Raw genomic sequence first — 14990 nt, 5'->3', positions numbered from 1 at the left:
CTCTTCCTTGTTTTTGTGTATTTTTTTTGTGTAAGGTACACTCCACTGGTCTTTCTCACTTCAACTGGTGAGCACCGCCTTTAGTTGAACAAATCGACCCCAGGACTTATTCTAGGTGGCATGCAGTATAACTGAACCTGAAACCATGTGGCTGGTAAGCAAGTTTCTTGCCACACAGCCATGCCTCTGTGTGTGTGTGTGTGTGTGTGTGTGCATGTATAGGTAGGTAGGTAGGTAAGTATAATCTTCATGAAGAGAAAGCATAGTTAACCAACATTTGGTTTTTACTCATATCGTTAGTAGCAGCAGATTAACAACAACAATAATAACAATAACAATAATAATAATCATGGCTGCACTGCACTGCATTATCATACAAAACAGAAACATCCAAGTATGTGTTGTACTATTTTAGTTATTTTCACCAATATTTCTGAATCAGTCTGCTTTGTCCATTAAACTGATTTACAGAAATGCTCTGATTTTCCTCATTCTTACCAAAGCATCTCCTCTCATTTGATGGATAAATTCCATTTCTGCCTCTATGCCAAGAGTGAAAGACGAAAGAACAAAAATCAATGTATTGATTGGGGACAGCTGGATTTCTTTTAAGAAGTTTTGCAGTGAATTATACGAAAATTTTCCCATCGCCTTCATCAGTGTTAACTCCGTAGCAGTCCTCTTCATCATCATCATCATCATCTTTATCACTCATAATTATCATCATTGTCTTTACCATCATTATCATCACCACCACTACCACCATCACCACTATCATTATCACCATCATCATCACTATCATCATTCTGATTAGTTATTGCAACCCTGATGATAATAAAGCTACTGGAATCTTTGTTATTGTCTTCATAGTTATTATTTTATCATTAACAACAACAGCATTAATGACAACAACAACAACAACAAAATTGGCACCACCGTAACCCCAGACTTGTTATCACTAAACAATACCTTCAGTTGTCATTGATTTTACACTCTAGTTAAGCAGATAACAAGTAACAGAAAAATGAAATAAACTACTTTGTATTTTTATTTCAATTCATATTTTCTCTCCTATTTTCAGGTAGTGATGGTGGTGGGAGCAGCAACGGCAGTGGTTGTGGTGTTGGATGATGGTAGTGGTAGTGGTGGTAGTTGTTATTGTTTGGCCCCATGTCTGCAACGATCCAGTTGACTTAAAGACATTCCACTCTTGACCATGGTGGAGGCGTGTGGCTTAGTGGTTAGGGTGTTGGACTCATGATCGTAAGATTGTGGTTTCAGTTCCTGGACGGGGCAATGCATTGTGTTCTTGAGCAAAATACTTCATTTCATGTTTCTCCAGTCCACTCAGAGTTTCTACAGCTGGATGCCCTTTCTAATGCCAACCACTCCGAGAGTGTAGTGGGTGCTTTTACGTGCCACCTGCACGGCCATGCTCAAAATGGTGTATTTTGTGTGCCACCTGCACAAGAGCCAGTTCAGTGGCACTGGCAACGATCTCACTCGAATGTCTTACTGGCAACGGCCACAAGTCCTTGGTTTCAATGACTGCTGTGTTTATGACTGGCTTTGAACTGGTTGATCACCCTCCCTATTTTCCTGATTTGACCCTCATCTGACTATCATCTGTTCCTCAACATGAAAAAAAGCATTTCGTTGGGAACCAATATTGCAGTGATGATGATGATGTCATATCTGCTGTTGATGACATTTTTGCCCAACAGGATGAAAGCTTCCTCACCGATGGGATCCAAACATTGCATTACCAATGGAAGAAATGTGTTGACCGCAAGGGGTGCTATGTTGCAAAATAAACCTCATTCGGTCACATTCCATGAGAGTATCTTGGTCAGCCTATGCACTTTTCAGCCAACCCTCACATGTAAGACTACATTATCTAATGTAAGAATATTATTTACAGCAAAAATTCCCTAAGCTGTGCCAACAATGTAAAAAAAAACAAAAAAACTGATGCTTAAAATAATAATAATAATAATAATAATAATAATAATAATAATAATAATAATCCTTTCTACTATAGGCACAAAGCCTGAAATTTGAGGGAGGGTATAGTCGATTATATCAACCCCAGTGTTTCACTGATACTTAATTTATCAACCCTGAGAGGATGAAAGGCAAAGTCAACCTCAGCAGGATTTGAACTTGGAACATAATCATGGGTAAAATACTGCTAAGCATTTCCTCCAGCGTGCTAACAATTTTGCCACCTTAATAATAATAATGATAATAATATCAAAAGATAGCGAGAGAGACATAAAGGAAATAGGAATAGTGTTGGGAAATTATTAGATAGTTAAAGAGAACAAATAGCATGGTATCATGAGCTGCAGGTAGCAAAATCACTACTTATGGAAGATTCCAGGTGTTCCAACAAAATCAGAGTTGAAAGAATGATAATGATAATAATAATAATAATAATAATAATAATCCTTTATACTATAGACGCAAAACCTGAAATTTTGGGTAAAGGGGCTAGTTGATAACATCAATTCTAGTGCCCAACTGTTACTTGTTACAAAAGGCAAAGTTGATCTCAGAAGAATTTGAATGTAATGATGAACACAATGCCACTAAGCATTTTGTCCAGCATGCTAATGATTTCTGCCAACTCACCACCTTAATAATAATAATAATAATAATAATAATAATAATCCTTTCTTTATTAGTCACAAGGTCCAACAAAAATAAGACTGGACATTACAAAATCTGAAGGACAAAGTGGGGTTGCATAAAGTGTCATGTAAAAAGTTGATAACAATGAAAAATATAAGAAAGAAAAAGCCTAAAAGAGACAAGCAACTCAGGGTTACTCATGGAGACCCCACAAAAAATCCACAAGCACTCCGACCACTAGAGCAAGAGCCCTCTCCCCATCTTTCTTTCTCTCACAGCCTTGGAAACTCAAAAGCACACGCTCAAAGTAGGCCTGTTGACACAGACCATCTTTGCCACATTCACCCACCTTTCAACAAATTTTCTGGAAGTTAGCACTTCTCTCTCAACCCTCACTTTCCTTTTCAGATGGTATCTGAAAACGTTGATGAGGGGTAGGCCAAAGAGGAAAATATCTGTCTTCAGCCCTTTCAGTCTAGATCACCACACAGCCTCTTTCGCTACAGCCATGAGACATGAAAACTGCCTCTCCTTGCCAGCCAAAGGAAGGTGGTGGGGCAATCCTCATTATGGAATCAGCCGACAAGCAGACACGTCCTATACATGACAGCAGGTGTTCAACATAAACCCATATATCAGATATGCTTGGGCACTGTATGAGTGTATGCAGAATGGTTTCATCACTCTGCACTCATCATGAACACACATCCTTCCTCTTTGAAATCCACGAGCAGAGTCAATAATAATAATAATTATGATGATGATAATGATGATGGCAGCGACGGCGACGACGATGATGTTGTTGTTGTTAAAGGAAACTGAGAAACTTTCAAAATACAAAGATCTGGAAATAGAGGTAACTCGAATGTGGAGTCTAAAAACAGAAACAATTCCTATCATAGTAGGTGCATTAGATATGATAAAAGAATATTCAAATACATAGCAAAAACACCAGGACTAACATACAGAAAATAGCACTGCTAGGTACCGCAAACATTCTACATAAAACACTTTCAATACAGTGAAAATAAAAGCATCACAACAAGCCACAACACATACCCAAGGCACACAGGGCTGCACTTGATAGTGCACATGATAAAAATAAGACTGAATAACAATAATAATAATAATAATGATTTCAAATTTTGGCACAAGGCCAGCAACTTTGGGGAGGGGTTAAGTCAATTACATTGACCCTGGTACTTTATCAATCCTGGTACTTATTCTATTGACCCTGAAAAGCTAGCAAAGTTGACCTTGGCAGAATTTGAACTCAGAAATATTACTACTACTACTACTACCACCACCACCAATAATAATAATAATAATAATAATAATAATAATAATACAAAAATTAATTAATTGCATTTAATGTTTCTATAAAAATTAGGTGCCAGGAACAAAAGAGAAGAATGTCTGACCGAATAGACCTCGACAAACCTCTATGGAACCAAGACACATTTTATGGCCGTCTAAAGTATTTTGCTTGGGTTACAAACCCATCCACGTGTTTAACACCAACAAGTAAACTCTTTGAAGCTAGAGATCTTGTAAATAAATACAGGCAAGTAAGATTTCTTTTCTTTTTTTGTTATGTGCATGGGTACATATATGAATTTTATCTTTTATCTTTTACTTGTTTCAGTCATTAGACTGTGGCCATACTGGATCACTGCCTTAAAGAATTGTAGTTGTACTTATCGATCCCAGTACTTATTCTTTGTAAAGCCTGGTACTTTTTCTGTTGGTCCCTTTTGCTGAATTGCTAAGTTACGGGGACATAAACACATCAGCACCAGTTGTTAAGCAGTGGTGGGGGACAAACATACACACACGTGATGGGCTTCTTGCAGTTTCCATCTACCAAATTCAATCACAAGACTTTGGTCAGTCCAAGGCTATAGTAGAAGACATTTGCCCAAGGTGCCATGCATTGGAACTGAACCTGGAACCATGTGATTGGAGAGCAAACTTCTTACCCAACAACCACACTTGTGCCTGTTTAAATATATTCATTTATTTTTTTCAGCAGTTTCACAGACACAGACACACTCACACACATAGTCAATCACACACATACACACACAGCTGCATATGCCTTGCTCTTTCTACCAAACCAATATGGCTTGGAAGTTAATATTTCTTTACCATTGCACATTTTTTCTTCTCATCCATATCCTAATTAATTCTTTTTTGTAGGTTGCAACAGGAACCTCCACATACAACACGAGAACAAGTTTTGAAAGCCCATCGTCTAGTTTTATCTGCCTTCCATCCTGACTCTGGTGAGTTACAGAACTTCATTGGCAGAATGTCTTTTCAGGTACCTGGTGGAATGTTGCTCATTGGGTGTATGATTAGTTTCTACCGGTAAGTTCTTCCACATTGGAATGTGACTGAATCCTATCAAATTGACTGTGTTTTAAGCTTAGACAAAGTTTCAAAGTAATATGAACAGCTGTGACAGTGGCTATACATGAGCAGGTGTGACAGTGATATACATGAGCAGGTGTGACTGGCTATATATGACCAAGTGTAGGTGGTGTTTATTTGTGGCATGGGTGACAATGTGTGTGTGTGTGTGCGTATGTGTATATATATATATATATATATATATATATGGATATGCAGGGCAGGGAATCGTCAATTAGTAATAAAATTAATAATTAACAATTTTGCCTGGTAGCTCAGTATGAAAAAACCTTTTCGGTAAAAATCATTTATAATCATAAATATATAGGGATTGACAGTAACCTGCTTCTCCAACATACTGAGAATTCAGAAATACCAGTCAAAGAACTACTGATTTCAAAACTACAAATTATTACTCCAGATTGATAGCGATATTTTTGATACACACAGAACAAAAAACAGTAGAGAAGAGTAAAAAAACCACCTGCCTTTAGTTAATTTAGTACGATCGTTTCACAGTTAAGAGTAAAGAATACTCTATTCTGATCTTCAGCTAAATATTCTAATAAATTTGTTAATGTCAAAATAACTCACGTTAATTTTGACCATGCGACATCAATACCACGTGAGGAAGACGTTAAGAAATTTGTCGGCCAGTGAGTTCAAAATCTCTCGCCCTAATGAATTCAATTCAGTGTGCATCATTTGTTCTGTGTGTATCAAAAATATCGCTATCAATCTGGAGTAATAATTTGTAGTTTTGAAATCAGTAGTTCTTTGACTGCTATTTCTGAATTCTCAGTATGTTGGAGAAGCAGGTTACTGTCAATCCCTATATATTTATGATTATAAATGATTTTTACCGAAAAGGTTTTTTCATACTGAGCTACCCGGCAAAATTGTTAATTATTAATTTTATTACTAATTGACGATTCCCTGCCCTGCATATCTATATTTTAATAATACCTCTAAGGTGAATAGTTAAACCGCAAGAAGTTCGTATGGGTCTCTTTTCTATACGGGACTATTTATGATGCACACTGAATTGAATTCATTAGGGCGAGAGATTTTGAACTCACTGGCCGATAAATTTCTTAACGTCTTCCTCACGTGGTATTGATGTCGCATAGTCAAAATTAACGTGAGTTATTTAGACATTAACAAATTTATTAGAATATTTAGCTGAATATCAGAATAGAGTATTCTTTACTCTTAACTGTGAAACGATCGTACTAAATTAACTAAAGGCAGGTGGTTTTTTTACTCTTCTCTACTGTTTTTTGTTCTGTGTGTATCAAAAATATCGCTATCAATCTGGAGTAATAATTTGTAGTTTTGAAATCTAGTTCTTTGACTGCTATTTCTGAATTCTCAGTATGTTGGAAAAGCAGGTTACTGTCAATCCCTATATATTTATGATTATATATATATATATATATATATATATATATATATATATATATATATATATATATATATATATATATATATATATATATGTTTCATCATCATTTAGTGTCCATTATCCATGCTGGCATGGGTTGGACAGTTTGACCAGGGCTGACAAGCTGGATCAGATTCCATTTTGCATCAGATTCCAGTCTGATTTGACATGGTTTCTAACACCAACCACTCTGAGAGTGTAATGTGTGCTTTTATGTGCCACGACTTGGGTGTCATTTGTTTGACACCAGTATCTGCCACGACTGCAATTTTACTTGGCTTGATGGGTCTTCTTCTCAAGCTCGACATAATGCCAAAGGTCTTGGTCATTGCCTCTGTGAGGTCCAACATTCAAAAGGAGCTTTTCATGTGCCACCAGCATCAGCCACTTTTCCTCCATGAGACCCAATGCTCAAAAGGTGCTTTTTATGTGCCACCAGCACAGATGCCAGTTACATGACACCAGTATCAGCCATGACTATGATTTCACTTGACTTGATGGGTCTTCTCAAGCACAGCATATCGACAAAGGTTTCAGTCACTTGTCAGTACCTCTGTGAGGTCCTTTGTTGCCAGCAAGAGTTGGAGCTCTCTGAACTTTGCCCAGCGTAATCTTATTCTCGCAGCTATGCTCTCAGAGCATCCACCTCTGCTACTAACTTGGTCACCTAGATAACGGAAACTATTTACTACCTCTAGCTTACCCCACTGACAGTTAATGGAGTCTATTTTCTGTATATTTTTGGTGTTTATTGTACCTGTGCATTTTCCACACACAAAAGCTATTTTCCCTGATAACCTTCCTCTGAGATTGCCACATCTCTTATGTGTCCATAGCTTACACTGGGTACGTCTTATGGAGTTTCCATTTACACCTTTTCTACGGATTGAGCTGAGCCATCTACCTGAAGGGATTTGTGATTTATCTGCCTTCCTACATACTAAGACTTAGATTTTTGCTCGGTTAACTTTAAAGCTCTTTGAATCTAGACCTTGCTTCCATACTTGAAACTTCTTCTCTAGTTCTGGTAGTGATTCAGCTATAAGAACAAGGTCATTAGTCTAGGGGAGCTCCCAGGGGTAGCCTGTATTAGATTCCTCTGTTATTGCCTGGAGGACTATGATTAACAAGAGGGGGCTGAAGACTGATCCTTGGTGAACTCCTACTTGTACTCTGTATTTTTTGCTGTACTCATTGCTAATCCCCACTTTACAATGTGGAAACTATCCCTAGTTTCTGCATTGACCACCAGATTAGAGATTGGGGACTCTGTCAAAGGCTTTCTCCAGGTTAACAAAAGCCAAGTACAGAGGTTTATCTTTGGCAATGTATTTCTCCTGCAGCTGCCTTACCAGATATATCAGTGGTGCTTTTCCCTGGCACAAAACCAAACTGCATCTCATGTAGACTAAGTCTCTTCCTAATTAGTTGGGCTATGATCCTCTCTGTAACTTCCCTCACCTGATCCAACAATTTGATACCTTTGAATTATTTCTATCTAAGGTATCACCATTACCTTTGTAGCAATTGACTATGGTACTGCTACACCAGTCATTGGATATGACTCCTATGTGAACTACCTGATTTACAATACAGGTGACTAGATCATAACACACACCATCAGATATTTTAAGCATCTCAACAGTGATTCCTGATGGGCCAGGGGCTTTTCTTGTCTTCATATCCTTAATTGCTTTATCTGTCAATTCAGATAGCTGGTCCCTCAATTGGCTCGACATTTGGCAGACACTTCTCCTCCCATTCATTCACCATGTTCAGCAGTCTTTCATAATGCATTTCCAAGCCTCTTTCTTTGCAGAATCATTAAATGCAAGTGTGCCATCATCCTATGACATCACAATTTTCTCTCACACACTTGCACTCCAAAACATTTCAAGTCTTTGGTCCTCATGTCGCTGAACATAGGCAAACTTCTTTTTTGCTCCTCTCTTGGATAGATATACCTGGCTATCTGATGCAGTTTTCTGCTATCCCCACTCTTCCAGGCCTGTTTCTTTGCTCTAATGGCCCTGTCTACAGCATCATTCCATCACTAAATCACCCTAGGTTTGGATGGGGCTTTGCACCAACTGCAGATTTGGTCTGTGGCACTCAGCAAGCTGTCCCACAGGAATTTCCAGTTGCCCTCTATGCCACAAGTCTGTAGCTCCTCCTCCATCTCATCAATTAAGATGTCCCTAAATCTCTGACCATATGAAGGGTCCTTTAGCTTCCAAATCCTTCTTTTCCAGATTGGCCTGCTTCTTGGCATCCTTCTGGCCTTGAGTCTAAAGTCACTAATGAATAGTCTATGCTGTGGGGTACATTCTTCACCAAGGAGAGTCTTTGTATTTAAGAGCAACCATGCATCCATCCCACTGTCTGGTGAGAATGAAATTGATCTGGTTAGCAGAGTCACCTAACTGATAGGTTATCAGGTGGCTGGCTGGCTTCCTGAAGTTGGTGGTGGAGATCAGTAGGTTATTTATATCACAGAATTCCAGTATCCTTGTTTCCTCTTTGTTTTGGGAACCAGTTCCATGACCCCCATTTACACCATGGAAGATACTGGGCTGTTGTCTGACATATCCATTGAAATTCCCAGCCACAAAGATGAAATCATTGTCATTTGTCTTTGAGGTAGCCTGCAGCAGAATATCATAAATGTGGCCCTTCTGTTCATTTGGTAGGCTCAGAGATAATTGTCGCTATACTATTCTGCAAAACTAGCCAGAGCTTAAGTACTCTATTGCACACTCTGACTACCTCTATGACCTTATCTGCCCATTTCTCTGCAAGAAGTATTCCCACACCACCTACCCTGTTGCTATTACCTTCCCAGAAGATTTTAGGGCATGAGAGACAGTATCTGTATATGAATGTGATGGTGTCTATATAGGGATATTGATTACAATAGTGGTGGCGATGGTGGGTGGGTGGGGGGTAGAATTGGTAAAGATGTGAAGGAGGAGATCAACAGTGATGGCAGTGACAGTGGTAATTGTAGTGATGATGATGATGATGATGAGAATGATGACTACTACTACTAATACAAGGAAAAAGTGGACAGTGACTTCAAAGTTTCACTGGTTGTTGACTTTGTCAGATATTCTGACATGACATGACTAATGACTAGTGAAACTTTGGAATCCTTATCAACCTTTTACTTGTATAAATAAATGTGATACTCTACTTAATTACTCTTCATTTACTTTTTGATTGCTTTTATATAGATATACCTATTCAAACACTTATATAAACATATATATAAATATCATTATTATCATATCATGTCCATTTTCCATAATCATATGGGTTAGACTGTTTAACAGGATCCACCCAGTTAGAGAACCCTACCTTTCTCCAATGTCTCAGTTTTGGCATGGTTCCTCCAGCTGGATGCTCATCCTAATACTAAATGCTTTACAAAGTGTTCAGGGTGCATTTTCTATGGCACCAGCACAAAAGAGGTTGCTTCACCATCAGCAAGACAAAAAGAGTTTTCTTAAGCCTTGCATTATTGCTGCTTGATTCAATTTACCAACCACTGAGTTACTGAGTGCTTTGTTTTTGTGACACCAATACTAGTAGAGGCATCTTGTAGTTCACAAAGTGAAAAAAGGCTCCTTTAGCTGAAAGAATAGAAGAAAGTATGATGGAAAAAATAAATTTATTGCGAGGAGATAGTAAAGTGGTCAGAGTAACAGAGGTAACAGTGTGTGTGTGGAGGATAATTTAGAAGAAGGGGAAAAGGAGAGGGAAAACGTCACATAAATTATTTTGGATCTTTCTGATTTGGCAGACACCACTTGTTTTCTTAACGAAACACTTTCAAACTTGGGACACTGGTAGAATGTGTCATATAAAACATCTTTTACTCTTAGTGTTGTTGAGAAAAGTTTATATTTTAAAAGTTATTTCGTGTTAAAATTGTGGTATTTCAGTAATTTCAACCAATCACTGACGTCTATTGAGGTGAAAACAATTACTGCTGTGGATCATCAACAAGACGTTGTGGCGGTGTAATGGGATCTTTTCTCTTGAATAAAATTAGTGCTGTTGTTTGTCAACAACAACTGTCGGCGGTACTTTTATTTAAGACATCGTTCGTGCGCTTGTACTTGTGTTAGCTTTAGGGTTTTAGGGTTAGGGTTAGGGTTTTAGGGTTAGGGTTAGGGTTTTAGAGTTAGGGTTTTAGGGTTAGGGTTAGGGTTATGAGTATTTTTGCCAAATTTAGTGAAAAATTTGTGGCTGTGTATTGAACAGATTTTCACCAAATTTGGCAAAAATACGAAGTTTTAAAGTGTTTCAGTAGAAAACACACTAAATAAAAACTAAATAAAAAATGGCGCCCGCTAAATCAGAAAGATCCATTATTTTTCCAGAACATAAAAGGAAATAGAAATACTGAAAATATTTTGTTTTGTTTTCATTTTCCAGCACAAACTCTGCTGTGATTTTTTGGCAATGGGCCAATCAGTCTTTCAATGCACTTGTGAATTACACCAACAGAAATGCAGGATCTGACATAACCCAAAAGTAAGAATTTACATATTTCTGAAATTATTTTAAAGGAATCTACCCTTATATATTTTTATAGTTAGAAGGCTACAAATGTATCAGAAGAGAGAATAAAAGTGTGTGATTTCAAAAATTTTCTTTTGGACATTAGTAGCAATGACTCTGTTGTTTCTCTCTTTTTTTGTTTTTTTAATTATTAATGCATCCTCCAAAGGGGATATACCAATCTTGTCTCTTTCAATACGCAACTCATATCATGAAAATATCATTGCACCGTACTCCACTTTAATCATGAGCAGCACTCAGCTAGACCTCTCAAAATAACTCCAATTGTTGGGTCTCACTGTCTCTGAAGATCTGGCAAAAGCACATTCTTAACATAGCTAGGCTTGCACCCCAACAACTGGCCCTTTTCTTCATAGCTAGAAGATACTTCAGCCTCCAAAATTACTGATACTCTACAAACTCGGGTAAAGTCCACAATAGAGAAATCCAAAAAAGGACTGTCTCACTGATTGGCATAAAGTCACACAGAAGATATTTCCCAGTATCTGGCCCATAAGTGTGTTGTCCTCGCTCTCTTTCTACCTATTATACATCTACTGTAATGGTCTCTGCTGCTTGGGGCTGACTGAGCTCACGCTACCTCCACTCAGACATTCCTGTCCCACACATCTCTCCTCTTTTGATCACCTGCCAGACCCCACACTAATCACTATATCCAGTTCTTCCTTCCCAGAGAGTGGGCCCTCAGGAATTCACTACCTGCTCATTTTTTTCCTGCAGCTATTGACTTACACAGATTCAAGAGGAACATTAATGGTATGAATCCCACTAGTGTAGGAGGGTCTGCAGAGGCCATGAGCACTACCCTTTCCTCTTGACTAAGTAAGTAAAAAAGGAAGTACTGGAATAAGAGGGACAGGTATAGTAATAGTACCCATAACCCAATTTTAGGCAAAGGTTAGCGATAACATGATGGCATTGATATTTTGTTTGAAGATGAAAAACATGGACAGAGGTGAAGTTCAATTACAGTTCAAAACAGGAAGTATTAAACAAAGTAATATATATATAGGTTCCCAGTGGGTAATAAATAGAAGAGAAACTAGTGTCACTTGGACCTCACTGAAAGTTAAAACTGGATTGTTGACTTAGTTTGTCAAGAATTTACCTGAGGTGCAGGACACCTTTACTTTATTGATTTATTTTGTATTGCATTTTATAAACAGCAGTGACATTTGTAGCAGGTTTCCAATGGGCAAATCTCTGTGCTAATTCATCTACAACAGAAAGAGTAACTAGGATTTTTATCAGGTCATCCCATAAGTTCTGTCCGATTTTACCTTTTTTAAAATTGAATGAAATTTAATAGTATTTTAGAATTTCTCTGATTAAAGCCCTTTCTAACATGGAAGTATCCAAAGAGCATTTAAGGCACATAATGCTTTATAAGTACAAAATAGGAAACTCTGCAGCCAAAGTGACTTGAAACATACTCTCAGTTTATGGGAAAGAATGTTTGAATGAAAGAACTTGCAGAAGATGGTTTGCAAATTCAGAAGTGGAGATTTCAGCCTTGAAGATGAAGATTGAACAAGACGTCCACTTGAAGAATTGGCAATAAAGCTTAGTTCAAACCATACAACTGTTCATCATCATCTTCAACAACTTGGAAAGGTTCCTAAACTTGGAAAATGGGTGCCTCATGAATTGTCCGAAAGCAACCACAAATCCCGAGTTGACATCTGCTCTTTTCATTCTCGCGAACTTGTTTCACCCTTTTTTGGATAGACTTGTGACTGGTAACGGAAAATGGATCTTCTATCGAAATGTTAAATATCGTAAACAGTGGCTTGGTAAATGGGAAAATGCTCAGCCACAACCAAGAAGGGAACTTCATGGAAAAAAGGTTCTTCTCTCTATCTGGTCGGATTGCAAAGGAGTAATTCACTTTGAATTGTTACCACTTAGTGCAACAAGCAATGCTCAAGCCTACTGTCAGCAATTAGAGCGTTTGAACCAAGCTTTGAAGAAAAAAAGGCCTGCTTTAGTGAATCAAAAAGGAGTGGTGTTTCATCAGGACAATGCGCGACCCCACACTGCAAAGATCACATCACAGAAGATCAAGGAGCTTGGTTGGGAAAAAATTCCTCATCCACTTTATTCTCCCGACCTTGCTCCTTCAGACTACCATTTGTTTTGTAGCTTACAGAATCATTTGGGGGACATAACTTTCGCAGACCAGGAGGTCAAAACTGACATTTCAGAGTTCCTCGCTTTGAAACCAAAAGTGTTTTACATTGATGGGATTAAAAAGCTTGTAAATAGATGGAAGGAAGTCATAGATAATCAAGGAAAGTACATTGATGATTAAATTTCAATTAAATATAACATTTGATCACTTGTTTTCTTTATTCAAAATTCAGACAGAACTTATGGGATGACCTGATAGTTCAAAAGCACCACTTTATCTTGTTTTGTCACTGATGTCTACCTATTGATGACCACATCACCAAAAGATGTACATATATATGTGACAATTGTTATATGCATGTTTCAATCCTTAGGACCGTTGGATCCAGCCAAACTGTCCCATCCATGTCAGCATAGAACATAAACATTAAATGATGGGGAACATGACCTAAACATAGAAGGTAGGGTCACCCCTATATACTAGAATCTGAAGAAACTGATGATGGTCTGCATCATCTACAATTAGTAAATAGAGTGCTTAGAAGAGTTTGGTGAGTTCTTTTGATGTGAGGAGTGAAGAACTTAATATTTTAGGTCTTTCTTTTCATCTCAGATTGAAGAAAAAAGAAAAAATTATGTTGTTTGTGACTTTGATTTTTGCGTGTTCTTACTATTTTGAAATATTTCTTCACACAGGAAGTTGGCTGTTGCTTATGTCAGTTCAACTACATCAGCTTTAGTTGCAGCTCTTGGACTCAAGGCTATCTTATCTCAAGTATGTCTCATTCATTCCTGCAATTTTTTCTTTTTTTACACACAGACATACGCACGCACATCAATTCTCCCCTCTCACCACAGCTTCAAAAGAAGTTCAGTCATAAAACTGTCCATATCTCTTCATTCGCCGGCCACTTCAAAAGATCGCCTTCCCTTTTCACTTGTCCGGCCATTGATTGAGAGATAAAACACAAACCAACTCCTGCTAAATCAAAAGTTTCGTACTTGCTGTGCCAGTCAACATAAGTCAATGATACACAACTTCACTCACTCACTCTATCTCTCTTTTTTACCCTCTTTCTCTCTCTCACACACACACACACGTCCATTTCATATATCTTTCAATTTCTGCTCTCTGCAAATAAAATTTTTACGGATAAAACTGCTTACCAAAATTGCGATTAATGTATAATTTCTTTCTATGTTCATAATTACATAAATCTTTTAATGGTTAGACAGACGTCCAATAGAATAGCTCTCACAAACAGACTACGTACAAATTCTTTCTTCACAATTCATGAAGCTATTTTCTGACAGAAGGGGGTGAAATCTTCATACAGCTGGAGGCTCCAATCGAAGCTGGACACGAAATGATCAGGTTGAGAAACGGTGTTATAGATTATGCCTAACCGAAAACAATCACAGCCACATCACCCAAACAGACCAGGTGAAACCAGGTTTAGCTGCTAGTATATATATATATATATATATATATATATATATATATATATATATATATGTATGTATGTATATGTATTGGGTCATCCCATAAATAATGTGGTTTTTTCAATTGCATGAACTAAAAAGCCAGAGCAGGATGGGATAAACTACCTGCATCAACTTGCGATAAAAGCAGGTAGTAATTTTACTTTGTCCTTATTTTTAGTGCAAGTTTTGAAGAGTGCAGTTCGATTTTAATAGTTATTTTTTAAAGCTATAATGGAAGTAATAAAGGAGCATATTTAGTATATTTTGCTTTATGAGTTCAATAAAATGGAAAGTGCAA

The 14990-nt window shown here is 37.6% G+C and overlaps 1 protein-coding gene across 2 annotated transcripts in view; it reads left to right on the top strand.

Annotated features, from left to right (window-relative positions):
• Positions 1 to 14990, top strand: part of LOC106868689 (sideroflexin-2) — a 38856-nt gene that overhangs the window by 9185 nt on the left and 14681 nt on the right. For both annotated transcript variants that reach the window (XM_014914076.3, XM_052977756.2), the window contains exons 2-5: positions 4025 to 4198; positions 4834 to 5004; positions 10931 to 11029; positions 13904 to 13982. In XM_014914076.3, the coding sequence (XP_014769562.1) occupies positions 4047 to 4198; positions 4834 to 5004; positions 10931 to 11029; positions 13904 to 13982 (501 nt within the window). In that variant the 5' untranslated portion in view covers positions 4025 to 4046. The remainder of the gene's footprint in view (positions 1 to 4024; positions 4199 to 4833; positions 5005 to 10930; positions 11030 to 13903; positions 13983 to 14990) is intronic.

Source organism: Octopus bimaculoides, chromosome 2, assembly GCF_046866305.1.
Source record: "Octopus bimaculoides isolate indiv1 chromosome 2, ASM4686630v1, whole genome shotgun sequence".
In the NCBI taxonomy this organism is placed as follows: domain Eukaryota; kingdom Metazoa; phylum Mollusca; class Cephalopoda; order Octopoda; family Octopodidae; genus Octopus; species Octopus bimaculoides.
Note: the sequence above shows the minus strand (reverse complement) of the source record. Positions and strands in the feature narration are given on the sequence as shown.